Genomic DNA, 17,323 nt, shown 5'->3' on the forward strand with positions numbered 1-17,323 from the left:
CAATTTTTAGCCTTCTGAAGCCCCTGTCCAATGGGCCCAGGCAGGCAGCAGTGCTGGTTTCCACGGGATGCTCCTTCTTGGGGGAAGGGACTCACTCCCTCATCCATGCTGGTCTTCACCTGGTGGATCTGAGGGCATGCATCCCTCTGCACTGGTCACCAGAGGGCGCAGAAGAGCCAGCTGGCTGCCTTGGGTCCTCAGTGCCGTGCCTTTCCACAGGAGTGGGCAGTGCCACCTGAACCCCTGAGACTGGGACACCCAAAATCAATGCAGTGCTCATGGCTCTGATTCTCCCATTACTTAGAATGTCCTCCCACCTGCCCCAGCGTGGGCATTAGAGAGCCCAGCCAGGGGCCTACCAGGATACTGCCTGGTGAGGACATCCCCTCCTCGTGGCCAACCCTGGCCTGCACTGGGAGCAGCCCTGTTGTGCCCCTACGAGGCTGACCTCATTTGTCCCTCACTCTGGCTCCAGGACCTGCCTTGTCCATGCCAGGGTGTGTCCTGCTGCACCCCTGCCATTATCAGTGCCCAGGCCTGGGTCTGAGCCCAGGAGATGTGAGTGACTTCCCGCCCTTCACCCTTTGTGTGTGTGGCTTGGACTAGCTCCCTGTTTTTAAAGGTCCTGATGACTCCAGCAGGTTTTCCACCCAGCAGTAGGCAGATTGCTTTTTTTGAAATGGAGTCTCGCTCTGGCGCCCAGGTTGGGGTGCAGTGGCACGATCTTGGCTCACTGCAGCTTTCATCTCCCAGGTTCAAGCGATTCTCCTGCCTCAGCCTCCTGAGTAGCTGGTATTACAGGTGCCCACCACCACAGCCGGCTAATTTTTGTGTTTTTACTAGAGACAGGGTTTCACTATATTGGCCAGGTCGGTCTCGAACTCCTGACCTCAGGCACTCCGCCCGTCTTGGCCTCCCAAAGTGCCGGGATTACAGATGTGAGCCACCATGCCCGGCCATCAGATTGCTTTTCATGTTTGCTGCTCCATGGGGCAATGCCATGGCCACAGCCTTAGCGATACAGGGCAGCAGAGCATGTGGGCTGTGTGTGTCTGTGTGTGTCTACACATATTCTTGCCCACCTGCAGCATTTCAGGTTACCTTGTCCCATCCCAAGCCATGCTGACCTGGAAATGAAAACGAGGCCAAGGGAGAAATTAAGAACACAATGAAAAAGGGGAAGGCTGGGCACAGTGGCTCATGCCTGTAATCTCAGCATTTTGGGAGGCCGAGGCGGGCGGATCACATGAGGTCGGAAGTTCGAGACCAGCCTGACCAACATGGAGAAACCCCATCTCTACTAAAAATACAAAATTAGCTGGGCATGGTGGCACATGCCTGTAATCCCAGCTACTCAGGAGGCTGGGGCAGGAGAATCGCTTGAACCCAAAGGCGGAGGTTGCAATGAGCCGAAATCATGCCATTGCACTTGGGCCTGGGCAAGAAGAGTGAAACTCCGTCTCAAAAATAAATAAAATAAAATAAATGAATGGGAGAAAATTGTGTAGCCGCACCTCTACAAATCAAATCCAACCAAGTCAGTCAAGAAAAGGTCATCCCAGGGTTGGGCGCAGTGGCTCAAGCCTGTAATCCCAGCACTTTGGGAGGCCGAGGTGGGAGTTCAAGACCAGCCTGGCCAAGATGGTGAAACCCTGTCTCTAATAAAAATGCAAAAATTAGGGCCAGGCACAATGGCTCACGCCTGTAATCCCAGCACTTTGAGAGGCCGAGGTGGGTGGATCACGAGGTCAGGAGATTGAGACCGTCCTGGCCAACATGGTGAAACCCCATCTCTACTAAAAATACAAAAATTAGCTGGGCATGGCAGCGCATGCTTGTAATCCCAGCTACTTGGGAGGCTGAGGCAGGCGAATTGCTTGAACCCAGGAGGTAGAGGTTGCAGTGAGCCAAGATCGTGCCACTGCATTCCAGCCTGGCGACAGAGCTAGACTCCATCTCAAAAAAACAGAAACAAAAATTAGCCAGGTGTGGTGGCAGGTACCTGTAATCCCAGCCACTTGGGAGGCTGAGACAGAGAATTGCTTGAATCCAGGAGGCGGAGGTTGCAGTGAGCCGAGATCGCACCACTGCACTCCAGGCTGGGTGACAGAGCAAGACTCCATCTCAAAAAGAGAAAAAGAAAAAGTCATTCTAGCTACTCAGGAGGCTGAGGCGGAAGGATCACTTGCGCCCAAGAGGTTTTGAGACCAGTCCGGGCAACATAGTGAGACCTCATCTCAAATAAATATTTTAAAAGGCAATAATACACCTAAATTTAGTATTCAAGAGTTTAGAAAAAGAATACACATGCCACTAGAAAAGAGAAGAAAAAAAAAAAGAAAAAATGCAGGAAAAAGAAAAAAGTAGAACTGCTTTTGTAAAAGCTGGTTCTTTGAAAAGTTGACCCCCTCCCAACCCTGATAGCCGTAATTGAGAGAAGCGGCTCTGGTCAACCTTCTGTGATCTCCTGGAGATTTTCCAAGGGCACGGGAGTAGTTGGCATGAGTATGTGTTATCCTGTTGGGATTCTTGGTTACTAAACTTTTCTTCTTTTTTCCAGGCAGGTAAGGGGGACGTGCCGGGGTGGAGGTTGGGAGCAGGGCATCACATTTCCTTACGTGGCAAAGGATCACGTCTGAAGAGTGACTTTTCTGTTTCCACAATATGTGCTATTGACTTCTTTCTCATGGGTCTTGCTGTGACTTTTCTTTCTGAGACTTTTCTGTCCTCGGCCCAGAAGAGAGGTAGAGGTGGGGAGTCTGACCTGGAGCCCATAGACAGCTGGCTTATAACCCAAGGAATGGTGAGGAGTCACCAGCCGAGCCAAGCCTGCTGTCCACCCCAGCCCCTACCTGTGTAACAGCTCATGTCTTCCTCTTGTGACCTGCCAAGCCTTCGTGGATCAGACAGTACAAGGCCACACGCCTTCTTTCTGGCAGGGGTGCCAAATTTCCCCTCCTATTTTTGCATAATCTCTGTAAGCCACAGATTCCCAGTCCCAAAAATACCTCCCTGTCCCCAGGCCTTAAGAGTCTGGGACATTAGCAGGGATGAGGAGAGGGTCCTTTCCTTCCTTTTACTGTCTCCGGAGCTCCGGGCAGTATTCACTTTTCCAGGATGAGCACAAGTTACTGTGGCTTTTGCTTGGGAGGGAACAATTCTAAGGGAACAGACTCAAAGCATCTGACCAGTCAGGGAAGCCCCCTGTAGCCCAGTGCCTGTGAATTCGGCAGTCCTAGGCTTGACAGATTTTTATGATATAGTTGCTTGTATCCACTAAGTCCGTCAAAATGATTTGAAACCTCTTGAAGAATACACAGGCCGGGTGCAGTGGCTCATGCCTGTAATCCCAGCACTTTGGGAGGCTGAGGCAGGCAGATCACGAGGTCAGGAGATCGAGACCCTTCTGGCCAACATGGTGAAACCCTGTCTCTACTAAAAATACAAAAATTAGCTGGGTGTGGTGGCATGCGCCTGTAATCCCAACTACTTGGGAGGCTGAAGCAGGAGAATCGCTTGAACCTGGGAGGCAGAGATTGTAGTGAGCTGAGATTGCACCACTGCACTCCAGCCTGGTGACAGAGTGAGACTCCCTCTCGAAAAAAAAAAAAAATAAATACACAAAAACAGTAGAAACAGAGTAAAAAGAAAACAAAGCCCAGGGGAGTTCAATGTTGTAAACACAGTTAGTTCTCATGTAGCAGAGCTTTCCTGGCCCACAGACCTGCAAGGGTCTCTCCTGCCTTGTCTGTTCAGGTGGCCTGAGCCTGGTGCATGGAGAGAGGGTCAGCTCATCTCAGGCTGTATGCCTTGGGATGACCATTTCACCTCTAGCAGAGCCCAAAGCTGTGGTACATGTGGTGGAGCCTGAGCTGGAGAGAATGCAGAGAAGGAAAGATGATGAAAGCAGTGCAAACATGTGCCTCTCCCTCCAGGTGGGGTGGGGTGAGAGGAATACATAACTGCCCATAGTGTGCTATGCTAGGCTGTGGCCAGAGGAAAGGCCAGCAGGTCCTAGACTGCAAGCAGCACAGGGTCCACCTGCTTGAGCAAAGCGTGACCAGTGAGTAGGAACTTGGGCCATGCAGGGTCACCCAGAGCCGTGGGAGCAAGGGACATCTGCCTGCCACCCAGCTTGGGCTGGTGCCCTCTGCACAGCTCTGCTGTCAGCCTGGGCAGGTCTCCTGCCACCTCTCATAGCAGCAGCATACTGCTGCTCTGCGTGAGAAGGCAGTTCCTCCACTAGACCCCAAGCCCATTCTTAGAGAGATGTGCTGGCCCAGGCCTCTCATTTGCTTCTTCAGGGACAGGCTGGCCTCTGGCCCACATGTCGGGGGCCTTTGCAGCAGGGCTTCTGGAAACCATGTCCATTCATTGGGAAGATCCAGCCCACATGCCCTTGTGCCTATTAATCCTGCAAAAAAGGATACTGCCCACACAAACTCCCCTGAGGGTGGCCTTGGCAGCTGGTGGTGGTGCCTGTCTCTGCCCACACAGACTGCCTCGCCACTGCCAGGTCCCACCTAGAGCTCCAGTCTCTAACTTCCCAGAAACAAACCTAACTAACAGCTAACCTGGTGTCTTGCCTGACTGACTGCAATTTGTTTTTTTTTTTTTTCTTTACAACAAATATTAATTGCTTTGCCTTATTTCCCATAGTGTAGAAACCTTGAGTCTTTTCAAGCCTCCTGAGTACAAATTCTTTACTTGGAAACTTTTTGTACTATTGAGTGAGATCAAAGGCTTTTAGACTTGGTCCCAGTGGGGTGGTGCTTGAAGTGACATAGGAAGGGATTCACAGCTTCTCTGGAAATAGCACACCTGAGCTACAGAAATTGTTCTTGTTACATTGAAAACTGGACAGGTGGGTTTCCTTGTGGGCATGGGGCTGTGGGAAGCTGCAGAGGAGCATCTGTTGGAACCCTTATGCTCCTGGGACTCAGGTGTGTGGATAGCCAACACAGAAGTTAACTGACACCACCAGGCTTATTACTGGTTGAAGAGAAATGAGACCTGTCAATGGGCTAGGGCCGGGCAGCTCTCAGGGAGACTGCTAGGCTTGTGCTCTCCCTCCCTGGCCTCTCTAGTGTGAGGTCTTTTTGCCTCTCCTGGCTGGTGATCAGCTAGGGGTGTCTCCCTTTTGCAGGGTGCAGCCAGGAAAATATCCTCATGTGAGAGAATCTAAGTCAAAACAAGAACAGAGGTAGGTTAGTAAAGAATGCTGCTGCCAAAATCCAGGCTTGGGTTTGGAGGGCAGGACTCCCTCCTCAGACCTGGAGGCCCCCAAGGCTCTTACACTGGAAGGATAATCCTAACCCCTGGAGTACCAGACAGACATGCCTCTCCCCCTTGGGCAGGCAACCCTCCCTCCTGATCCCTGAGGCAGAGCTGCTCCTGCCTGCAGTTCCAAGTGAGAATCAGCTGACAGCAGGATGGCTCACCTGCCACTCAGATCAAAACCTGTGGCTTCTGACATCCAAGATGTCTGTGGACTTTGAAAATGGGCAGGGCTGGTCTAACCACTGCCTCAGCCAAGCCAGCCTGGCCTACCTATCTTCAGAGGGGCTGAGCTTCAGGCAGCAGTCTCTATTGGAGGGCATTCCTCTGCTAGCTTCCTTCCTTTTCTCTCTTCACATGTCTTCTTCCTTTCTGTCCCTCTCTTCCAACTCATACGCTTCTTCAGATCCCTCAGACCAGCCTTCAGCTTGGATCATTGCCCAAGAAAATGCTGAAACTATGGCATGTCAGGCTGGGTGCAGTGGCTCACATCTGTAATCCCAGCACTTTGGGAGGCCGAGCTGGGCAGATCATTTGAGGCCAGGAGTTTGAGATCAGCCTGGCCAACATGGCAAAACCCTGTCTCTACTAAAAATACAAAAAAAAAAAATTAGGCAGGTGTGGTGGCTCACGCCTGTAATCCCAGCTACTCAGGAGGCTGAGGCACAAGGATTATCTGAACCTGGGAAGCAGAGGTTGCAGTGAGCTGAGATCGCACCACTGCACACCAGCCTGGGCAACAGAGCAAGACTCTGTCTCTAAATAAATAAATTAATTAAATAAATAACTAACTAAATAAATAAAAATAAAAATAAAACTATGACACATCAGAGCCAACAGCCTTCTTAGGAATCTGCTGGGCCAGCCCCTAGTCTGACAGATGAGGACACCGAGGCCTCCTAAGGGCCTGGTGACTTGCCCAAAGCTGCAGGGAAGAAACAGAGTCCCCTAAGACTCAGCGCAGTGCCCCCTCCTCCAGCCAGGGCCCCACTTCCCTCCCATCAGCCTGACAAGGAGCGCGTCCTCGGCCTCCCACAGTTTCTTTGGTTCATATTTTCCAAGCAGTGTACATGTTTAGTCTGAGTCTGATAGCACCTACATTGTTAGAAGGAACTTTGCCCTGTTATAATACTCAAGGCATTTATTTACCAGGACAAGAGGTTTAGATAGCTAAGGTTTTGTGTCTGGCCACAAGAAAGTCAATTTAAGCTTACGTTATATAAGCTTAACTGTTAACCATCACCCTGCTCCACCATGGTTCACGCCCTGAGGCCAAGTGGCTTCTATATTGTAATGAGTCAGTTTCCATAATTTCTGACATCCCTGGGTTTCTGAATTAGAAAACAGAAGCACCAACCTGAAAGTTAAGGTTTCTGAGTCATAAGAATTGAAAGCCAAATACAATCTAGCAATCGCCTTATTTCACAGATGAGGAAATTGAGGCCAAGCATTGCTCAGGCCTCTGTCCCCTGCTCCTGCCTCTCCACCCAAATCTCTAAGGCTTCTTAGGATAGAAGAAACTCGGGAGCTCTCCGGTGAAGAAAGTGGGGTCCAGAGAGGAGCGACTCACCCCAGGTCCTGCCACCAGTGAGTGTGAGGGCCCAGATGGACCCCACCCAGTGCACTCTCCTCAGTGTGCCCTCTAGGGCTTGGTCTGGAGGATGCCATTCCATAAACATACTACTTATTTGGAAAAATCTAGGACATGGAAGAAAAGGGTTCCCATGAGCCAGCTTTCGGGAAGTTATTTTTGAGGAGGTGAGGAATTTCTTAAGTGTCATTGTTTATTTTCTGAGCATGTTGGCTCTCAAGATTTATCCCCAAAGAAGAAAATTAAAGTATGACCCCAGGCCTCAAGGGATTTGTTCTTTAGCAGCAACAAAACAATTACAAGAAAAATCTGAAGGTTTAAGGCCCCTGACCCCTTAATGTCTTTGTTGTAGCTTTTGCAACATATTGGAAAGCTCAGGACATCTAGTCTGTTTCTGCTAAGTGGACAAAAGCTGGTCAGGTGTAAAGAAAGGGCTGGTGCACACTCTAACCGCTAGTGTGGGACTGTTTTCTTTCTGGAGATGCTGCTGACTTTCTAAGCTTCAGTTTTGGGGACTCAGCATGGCATGCGTCCTCCCAGAGGCCACACATTCTGACTTACAGTCATTGAGAGCATGATAACTGGTGTGTCCTGTTCCAGGAATGTGTCAAGGCAGAAGGCCTGCCAGCAAGCACAGAGTAGCAGTGTACCCTACTGCCTTTTGATGGGCAAGGAAGTGCCAGCCTTAGGCATTGTTAACACATCTGTCAGTCATTTGTGCCTCCATCCCCCCAGTGAGGACCCACATGCCTCCTGTCCCTAGGTTTCATGTCTGGGTGATAAGACTCCCTGATACCTTTTCAATTCAATGTTCTTTTTTTTTTTTTTAGACAGAGTTTCAGTCTTGTTGCCCAGGGTGGAGTGCAATGGCGTGATCTCGGCTCACTGCAACCTCTGCCTCCCGGGTTCAGGTGATTCTCCTGCCTCAGCCTCCCCAGTAGCTGGGACTACAGGCACATACCACCACACCCAACTAATTTTGTATTTTTAGTAGAGACTGGGTTTCTCCCTGTTGGTCAGGCTGGTCTCAAACTCTTGACCTCAGGTGATCTGCCCGCCTCGGCCTCCCAAAGTGCTGGGATTACAGGCGTGAGCCACCGTGCCCTGCTCAATTCAACATTCTTAACTCCCCAGTAAGTCAAAGAAATAATGGGCAACACAGACTCTTCCTAATCTGATCAGTGACTGGCTTGGGCCTTTCTGAAAGTGCTCTTGTGGGCTTCCCACATTGGGTCCGAAGTTAGGACACAGAGCACATTCCTCAGAGCAAGGGGCCAGCTGAGCTCACTGAGGGAGTGAAAAGCTCTGGTGGCATCGTAGATACCTGCTCAGAGTGCTGGACTCCACCTGGGACCCCAAACCACCCTCTCCCACCATCAGCAGCAGGTGTCAACCCCCAGGACTGGAGTTGTCACATCACTGCTGGTGATATGTGTTCTTTGTTCTTTTTCTTTGTGAAGGTCGTGTTATTTTTTACATTTGATAGACACTGGGGTATGCGTTCCTTTTACTGCTTATTTTTACTTTAGTCTTACCCTAGATCATGGCATTGGGTGAAGCCAGCTATAGACAGAGCTGGCATTTTTGTAATAGAAATAGGGGTCTTGCAAGTGAGCCCCGGAAGGGTACCTCCCAGAGCCAGGGTAGGTGAGGAGGTGATTAAGGGTCATCACCTCATTTCTCTAGGCTGGGAGCCAACATTCCATTAACATGGCTTCTAGGGAGCTTACTTCTTATCATGTCATATTTGACGGCAACTTAAACCTTTTTAGCCATGTGCATTTTTCAGAGTCTCTGTCCCTGAGGTGCTTGGCACAGGGGCCCAAGCAAGGTGACTGTTCAGGCAACCCCGTGGTACACCTTAGTATGCCTGGAAGCTGTCACCTCCCTGGCTCTGGCTGCTGCGCCCCAGTGCTCAGCTGAACTTGGTTTCTTTGACTCCTGAAGCACAGCCAGCCATTGAACACAGGGAAGAAAGGACGAGACTAAAGGGAGCTGTTGCTTTCAGCGCTGCTTCATGAATTTCCCCTAAAGAGACACAAAGAAGACTAAAGCCCCATAGTCCCCTTTGTCATCAGAGCCCTCGTTTTTGCTGTGTTTCTGTTGATGGTAAAATGTGCCTGCCTCTGTCTACCAGGCCACACCCAGCCCAGCGGAGCACGCACCTCCTCCAGTTCCCCTCTCCACTCAGAAATGCACCAGGACGCATTTCAAAATCTCTTCAGCGGAGTAAACAGACCCCCTGCATCCCCCCGGGGCTGGTGCTGCCCTGCCCTCTGAGCACCTATACCCCGCTCTGGGCAGGCTGTCACTTGGCCTTCCCTGGGTTGGGCTTGACAGCGGACTGTCATAGTGGCTGAGTTCAAAATCAGCCTGCATGGCAGCGCCTTCCTGAAGTTAGAAGGTGTTTTGCAGCCCCGGGCTGAGAGGCCCCGCAATGTGAGAGTGGACACTCATAGTCAAAAAGTTCTCCATTTCAAGAACGCGTACAGCCACCTTCCTTACCGCCGGCCCTGCCGGGAGCCTGCTTCTTATCATTTGCACCTCATTGCTTTCCTCACCTGCCATCTCACACGTGGCTGCCCTGTGTTGCCCCTGTGTGCCGTGCCAATTGTGTTTTTTTGCTCTGTGTATATTTTGGTTTTATTTGGGGTTGCTGTTGATGATTTCCTTTGTTCCGGTGTTCTGTCTCCCCTCGCTGGCTGTGTGGGGGCTGCCTGGCCCACTGCTTGCCGCCTCCATAGATCCCCGTTGCGCAGCCATCTGTCATGGACGACATTGAGGTGTGGCTCAGGACCGACCTGGTGAGACTCGACTTTTCTATTTCATCTGTGGGGTGTGGAGCGGCAGAGGCTCTTCTGAGGACAGGCCTTGGGGGAGCATCAGCAGGGGCTCCACCCCTGTCTGGGTCAGTGGAGAAGGGAGGTCTGGGCAAGCTCCATAGCTGCCCCTCCTCCCCGACATCAGCCCATAGCTGTGGGTGCTGCAGTGGCCTCCCGGCCTGCGGAGGCCAACTGTGCTGGGGGCAAGGCCCTGGGCACAGCCTCCTTCACCCACACAGTCCTGGCCATAGCTGGCTCCAAAACACACACTTGCCTTCCCCCCAGTATCTTTTCCATTTCAGATGTATGTGCCGTGCTTTGGTTTTTTGGGGGAGGGAGTGTAGGGGGAGCATGTTTTTTTTTTTTTTTTTAATTGTGAAGTATACACACAGTGCTTTTGTTTTTAATTGGCTGTCATCTCCCTCCTCCCTTCCTGATTTTTGATGTAAAAGAACCCCTGCCCCAAAGACCCATTGTCTCCATCCTCAGAGATAGGGCTAGAAGATGAGGATACTATGCATCTGAAAATGGCAATAGGTCCCAAGAAAGGAGAGCTGCAGTGGCTGCATGTGATAACTGCTGGCCCCTCCCTCTGTTCTTTACAAAGCACTTTCACTCTCAGCAGCCCAGTAGGGGGTCAGGGTGGCGGATGAAGAAGTGCACTCTGGGAAGTGGCTTGCCCAGAGTCATGGGGTAGTTGGATTCTCCCCCAGAGCTGGAGACACCTCATCTCCCTCCTAGGTGCCTCCTCTGCAGGGGGCCTTGTCCCCAGGCAGAAGAGCCTGTTGAGTTCTTTAACCACAGGGTCAGCCTGGCTGTCTGTGGGCTGGTGACCTGGCTACCTCCCACACTAGGACAGCAGGCCTCAGGTTGGGGCCTCTGGCTGCTCTGGGCCTCCTCCCCAGAAGGTCAGCTTTCCAAACACATGCCTTGCCAAAGAAGGCAGCTGCCTGGGTGTCAGGGAGGAAGAACACACCCCGGGACATCTTTCCCAAGGGGCTGCCTCGAAAAGAAATTGCTTCTCTCACAGAAGCAAGGCAGGAAGGACCAAGGTCCTTAACTTCTAAGGGGGACCCCAGGGTCCAGACAGGGAGGGGATGTATCCAGTAAGGCTACATAGCAGGTCAGTGGTAGAGTCAGGAAGGAACCCAGGTCTCCTAGCCCAGCCCAGGGCTTTGTCACTTCCCCATCCTGCCCCTTCCCAATGAGGCCCTGCACATGCTGCTCTTCCTCAGTCCCCAGGGAACCCCATGAGCTCAAGACACTACTGTGTTCTCCAAACAAAATCAAGTCTGATGCACTTTAATTTTTGAGTGCACAGAGCCTCCATGGCTCCTTGAGGAGCCAGCAGCAGGTAATATAATCTGGGCCACGGGAGGAGGCTGGTGCAGCTCCCAGGAGGCTGCAGGACATGGCTTCTGGAGGCACAGCCTCCACTGCCAAAGTACCTACTGAGTGACAGGCCCTGTGCTGTGGGCTTTGTGGCCCTGAGCCATCAAGGCCTCATGCGGTTTCCAGCTATTGGTGTCAACAGCGTCTTCCCAGAAACCCTGTGGCTGGCAGTGAGTGGGTGTTGTGTTGGGCACACGTGACCCTGTGTGTGCTCAGGTTCAGCCCCCTGTGGCTACTGCTCTGTGCCTCTCCCTAGAGGCTCAAGAGTGCCAAAGGTGGGGTCCCGCCCTCCGCAGCCCAGGCTGGAGAACCAGCCTGCACCGTTTTTGGAGTTTTCTTTCCAGCCTTTCTAGAGGATCAAAACCTAAAACATGTTTGAATTTTTTGCTTTTGTTTTTTAAAAACAAAGCTTCTGTTTCTCCAATAAGAAGAGCAGTATTTTACTATTACAGAAATCTGGAAACAGGGAAAATTAGGAAGTTTTGTTCAGGCTACCCTGGGCAGTGCTGCCCTAGGGTGGCCATGGGCAGACAGAGGTGGCTGGGTGGGCAGTGCTTGGACCAGTGCCCTAATTTCATTTTCTCTGCTCCTCCCACAGAAGGGTGATGATCTGGAGGAGGGTGTCACAAGTGAAGGTATGGCCTGGCCAGTGGCCTTACAGCCCCCTTTTGTTGCCTCTGCGCAGGCTGCACAGGAGCCAGCCCCCATCATCTTGGAGCCCCCGCTGCCAGAGCACCTACTGGTGCCAGGCCCTGAGCCATGGGCTTCACGGGTGGCTTTGTCCCACCCAGGTCTTACGCTGATTTGGGAAGTGTGATTTATCTCGCTTATTGGGAAACAGGTCAGAAAGAACATGTCAATTCCACAAAGTTGCAGAGCTGGTGAATAGCGGGTGCAGATTGCCACCTGGTCCTGACCCACAGGTGCTCAGCCCAGCTCAGACACGCAGTTTGTGGAGGTGCGCAGCAGCACCCTTGGGCCACTGAGCCAGAAGGGAGGAGCCTCTCCTGGGCCTCAGCTGATGGGCTGGATGGGAGCAGCGGGGTCTTAGTTCTCCCACATGGCCACCCCCACATCCCCTGCCCTTCACATCCTGCCTCCCCAAGCTCATCTTGCCCCACTCCACCTGCCTCTCCGTGATCCTGTCCTCCTCTCCCCAAGTCTGCCAGACCCTGTGGCCAGACCGCTCGGAGGACCCTGCTCCCTAGCTCTCAGTGCCCATAGAAATGGGGCACTCCCCCCTCCCCACTGCATTCCTCAGCATCTCCTCAGTCCCCCATTGGTGGGCAAGGGTGGGGTAGGTGGGATGGTTCCTGCCTGTTTAATCAGAAGCTGGCCCCTCCAGCTTACCCTGCCCCACCCCCAGTGCTGATCTGGAAAATGGACAAAACCCAGTGCTGATCTGGAAAATGGTCAGCGGTAGGGTGAGCACTCTGGGCTGTGTTTTCCAGAGCTTTTCCCTCCAGGGCAGGAGGACTGGGCACAGCCAGGAGCCTCCCCCCACACTGCAGCTCACGAACCCCTCCCTACCCACCTGCTCCTAGGTGGGCTTCATGCCTGCCCTAGAGGAGGAAACGGGCTGGGGAGTGGAAGGGTGCGCTTCCTCTGGTGGCCTGCCCTCACCAACCCTGACCCTTGCCTTGGTTTGTATTGCAGAGTTTGATAAATTCCTTGAAGAAAGAGCCAAAGCTGCTGAAATGGTTCCCGACCTCCCCTCGCCCCCCATGGAGGCTCCTGCCCCAGCCTCAAACCCTTCTGGCCGGAAGAAGCCAGAGCGGTCAGAGGATGCCCTCTTCGCCCTGTGAGCAGCTCTGTGGTTTGCCTCCCCAGATGGCGGGTCCCCGCTCGCACCCCGTGGACACCGGGCACTGGCCACTCCTACATCCCCAGCTCCACACGGCCTGCACACCTGTGTTTCCATGGAAATGCCACCGTGTCTGCTCCCAGGCCTCCCACTAGTCAGGACCAGCTTCAGCCACTTCTTTTCTCTGAGTGGTGGGACAGCTGCAGCCAGAGACTCTCTCCCCTCCCACCACGGGCCCCTCTGCCCATGTTTCCTCCCAGGAAGAGCGGGCAGAGTGGCCCAGCCCCAGGCAGTGCTTCCTGAGCAGACCACCCGGACTGTCTTTCCTCCACCCGCCCATGGAGAAAGAGCACGCCCGGCCCCGCCCTGTGCTCACCTCTGCCTGGCTCAGCGACCTTCTCAGGCATTCTGCCCTCCTGGGCCCCTCTCTCCCTGAAGGGGCTTTGTGGCATCTCTGGAAGAGCAGGGTGTGCTGCACTCATGGGCCTGGTCTCACTCCTTGGACTTGTCACCTTGTGACGTTTGGCTTATCAGCATTTGAGAAGGCTCTGCTGGGTCTCCACGGGGGGGGGGTCTCTCACCTTCTTGACCCTCTCTCCATCATTGAGCTGCCAGCCCAGGCTTCACACCCAAGCTGGCTCAGCAGCCGAGCCTGGCACCGAGGGGCCCTGCAGGCTCCCTGGGCAGGGAGAGGGCCAAGGACAATTGGGAGGGCAGCAGGCAGCCCGCAGATGGTGGCCATGTGGCACGCTGCTGAGACGACACTACCAATAAACCAAACTGCCACGCACACACTGCAGGCTCACACCCACACACCTGGTCCTGGCTTGTGGAGGGACTTGCACTGGAGGTATTGCTCTGGCTTGCCTGGGGAAGTGTCGCAGATGTGCACATGGGCCACACTCAGTGCTGTGGCCTGGCCTGCCGTAGCCTCGCACATCTGCCTCAAGAGCCAGCAGCAAACAGCTTTGTGGCATCCTTGGAGGTTCCCAGTGACTGAGAGGCCTGGGCAGCACTAAGGCCCCTGCTCTGCTCCCTGGCATAGGCCTTGGCCTCCTTGCACAGACTCTTCTGACAGTCTGGCCTCCTCCCACCTCAGAGGTCCTCTGGCCACCAATTTATACTCTCTCCCCAAGCTGATCCTGAAGGCAGGCAGAGCAGCTAGGGGCTGGTAACATGTATTCCCATCCCGTGTCCTCACTGGTGTGTCTCCTGGCCATGGGCAAGGGACTCGGGTCATCCCAGGCCCTGGTCCAGCCAGACACCTGGCCCCACACCTCTCACCAGGCTGCTGTTGCTCAGAAGGAGAATACTGCAGCTGTGTGCATCCCCGTGTGTCTTGGGCCCAGCTCGCTGGGTCAGTCTGCTCTTGTCCCCTCCAGCATGCACTGCCTAGGTCAGCACAAGTTCCTGATCCATGGTGTAGTTAGCCCTTCCCACCTGGCAGGACGGCCCAGACCACCAGCCAAGCAGGGAAAGGGGGCTGGGCTTGACGGGAGAAGAGACCAGCGACATGGTCGTTGGGGAGCATTCAGGATGGCGACTTCAGCTGGGGGTCATGCTGAGCACCAACAGGAACTATTCCAGTGAAGAGCAAGTGCTGCCCAACCCAGGACCCTGTGCCAGGCTAGCAGCCCTCCAGCTTCCTCCAGAGAGGAAACCTCTGTCTGGCTGAGGGCGGGACTAGCTGGGATGTCTCACTCCAGTTGCTCAGGTTCACCCAGGAAGCTCCTCCGTGGAGTGGCCAGCCTGATTCTAGCCCTGTCCTCTCTGGCAGCACATGCCACACCTGCCTGGGCCTTCTGCTCCCTGATGCTTGATGAGCCCCTGCCTCCTCAATGTTTCTCAAAGACAGACCCCCCTGAGGCCAGCTTGAATGTGAAGACTTCTGAAGTCAGCTGGCTTCACTTGAGCTGCAGAAAAGGTGGCTGGGATGGCCCAGGTGCACCCAGAGGCCCCAGCCCTTTGGCTGCCTTTGGGTTGTGACTTGGGTTGTCTCTGAGGCCCTGCCAGAGCTGGGCCTGCGGGTGGTGGGCGGCCGGACCTCGGGCAGTCAGTGCTCCGCAGCCTCAGCACTGCAGCCCAGACCCAGTGTCCTCAGAGGGAAGAGCCAGCCTCCCTGCCTCATGGAACCAGGAGTCCCAAAAAGTCAGGAGCCTGGAGGCTCTGAAAGGAGCAGGGATTCCGTAGTGCGTGAAGCTGAAATAGGCGCCCTCCTGGGGAGCCCCCAGCAAAACTGTTTTTCATACCCACTCCCAGAACTGCCCCACCCCAGCTCCAGCTCCAGCGCCAGCTGGTTGCCAGGCATCACTGGAGAGGCCTGGCTGCCCCAGGGGCAGCAGGGAGTGGTGGACCTGTATGGGCTGGCAGGAGGCCATTGGCCATGCTGACAAGTGTCACCTGTCTTCCTGGCCTGGAGCCACCCCTCAGGTGGCCTGCTTGCACCTCCTATCCGGAGGTAGCCTGCCCCACCTGTAGGCAGAGGGGGCTCTTGCTTGAGGCCTGCACGGGAAGCAAGTATAGCCCCGGTGCCCCAGAGTGGGTTCCGCTTAGCCCTGGCGAGATGTCGTGTCCTGAGATCTCTGCTCCCAGACCCCACCATCTGGGGAGCACAGTCCTTAGGCTGCCTGGTCCAGGAAGGGGGCGCGGCTCTGTCAGGAAACCTGGACTCTCAAGGCCCAGCAGCCTCTCCGTGAGTGTTAGAAATCACAGATACAGTATATACTTAATTACACTAAATTATTGCTGGGATTCCTTATAAGCACTAATTATACCTGATTATAGGTTAAAATATTTATTTTGTCAAAACATTTTCTTGGGAATGTGTTTAACCCTTTCTGTGTTCATTGTTGCTGAGATGTGAAAACTAACCATTCCCTCCTGCCTATCTTTTTGGCCACTGGGCGGCAGAGAATGGCGCTATGTGCAGTTGGGCCCCCGGCACCATGGGCCTTTGGCCTGCCTGCCGCAGAGTAGCCCTGCCTGGGCAGTCTCCAGGCACTGAGCAGGCCATCTGTGGCCAGGCTGAGAGAATGACTGGCTCGCTTACCAGCGTGCATGGGACAAGGAGCTTTGGAGCCTCAAGGGGTTGTTGCTGGCCTGGGCTAGAGGGAAAGGTGACCATCCGTCTGTCCTCCTGTCTTTCTATTAGCGCCTCCATGTGAGTGATGGTGCCTTGGTTCACTAGCCTTCCCCCACCACCCCACCATGCCACCTGGTGGTCTTGGGGCCTGTGCTGTCACTCCAGCCCCTGGGGAGGAGAGGACCCAGCCCGGAGAGTTGGGGCAAGGGCTCCACATGGCCCAAGGGCAACAGATGCTCGCAGGGCAGCTGCTGCCGATGCTCACGCTCCTGCCCCCCTCCTTCCCGCTGCCACACCCCACCCTGGGGCCCCGCAGACATGCATCTCTAACTCAGTTGGGCCCAGCCTTCTGGATGGCTTGGGGTAGGCCATGGGCCCACCTGGGGCCAGGCCAGCCCTTGGGGCAGCTCTGGAAGAGCAGTGTGGAGGAGCCCTTGCTTGCAGCCTGGCTTCAGCCTCTGGCACTGCTGGAGTGGTCCCTGGGAGCTTCTGCACTGTCGGCTGTGGGGACGTCTCACCCACTTGGGTTACAGCCAGCCTTCCCCACCCAGAGAGAAGTGTTTCCACCCCAGAGACATTGCCTGTCAGCCCCTGAAGTGCTCGCCTCCCCCAGTGCCCGTCACCAGCCCTTCCTATCTGTGGGGTCCAAGTCAGGCTTCCCCTGCGGCCACCAGCCATAGGGAGCAGCCATCAGCCCCCGAGTCAGAACTGCTTCTGTCTGTCCATACCTCCAGGCTCTCCCGGAGAGGGGGACGGATATTTATTTCCTAAAGTTTGCACTTAATTGTGAGGATTCTCAGGATTGTTGGGGGCTACTGAAAAGAGGAATGTGTTGAATGTCGCGTTTGCTGTCCACTCGTCCTAGAAGTTTAGTGTTTTTGTCACTGTCATGTGTTTCTGTGGGCAGAGCTGGTTCTGGAGGGTGGGTCAGTGCACCCGAGGCTCAGAGCATCCATCCACCCCACTGGCCCTCCTTCCAGATACCCTCTCTCTAATTGGGTTCTTGCATGTAAAATACTCCACAATAAATAAATAATTGAACAAATTATACCTGTGTGGTCTGTTGAATTGGCTACGACTGTCCGAAGGGCTTGCCAGTTTTGACCACCTGCTTTATTTAAGCAGGGGCGGCCATGGGGACCCTCAGTCCACCCTTCCCCAGTGGCCAGGCTGCCTGAGCAGCCCCTTACCTGGCCAGGAAAATCCCTGTGCGTGGCCCAGGTTGTGACATCGGTGGGAGTGGCTGTAAGCCTGCTACAACCTGCCTGAGAGCTCTAGGACCAAGTGCTGTGGTTGTTCCTAGGTCTCACCCCAGGTCCCAGATGGGCAGGAGGAGGCCACTCACCCTTGCCCAG

At 54.2% G+C, this 17,323-nt stretch overlaps 1 protein-coding gene across 10 annotated transcripts in view; it reads left to right on the forward strand.

Annotated features, from left to right (window-relative positions):
- Positions 1 to 17,016, forward strand: part of TOM1L2 (target of myb1 like 2 membrane trafficking protein) — a 124,689-nt gene extending 107,673 nt beyond the window's left edge. For 4 of the 10 annotated variants that reach the window (XM_009432661.5, XM_016932315.4, XM_016932317.4 and 1 more), the window contains 4 exons: positions 2,717 to 2,803; positions 9,613 to 9,672; positions 11,681 to 11,717; positions 12,739 to 17,016. In XM_009432661.5, the coding sequence (XP_009430936.2) occupies positions 2,717 to 2,803; positions 9,613 to 9,672; positions 11,681 to 11,717; positions 12,739 to 12,887 (333 nt within the window). In that variant the 3' untranslated portion in view covers positions 12,888 to 17,016. Of the gene's footprint in view, positions 1 to 2,716; positions 2,804 to 7,698; positions 9,673 to 11,680; positions 11,718 to 12,738 lie in introns of all 10 variants that reach the window. The other 6 variants (XM_016932313.4, XM_063798896.1, XM_054670999.2 and 3 more) reach the window with 3 other exon arrangements.
- The last annotated feature ends 307 nt before the right edge of the window (positions 17,017 to 17,323 follow it).

Source organism: Pan troglodytes, chromosome 19 (genome assembly GCF_028858775.2).
Source record: "Pan troglodytes isolate AG18354 chromosome 19, NHGRI_mPanTro3-v2.0_pri, whole genome shotgun sequence".
In the NCBI taxonomy this organism is placed as follows: Eukaryota; Metazoa; Chordata; class Mammalia; order Primates; family Hominidae; genus Pan; species Pan troglodytes.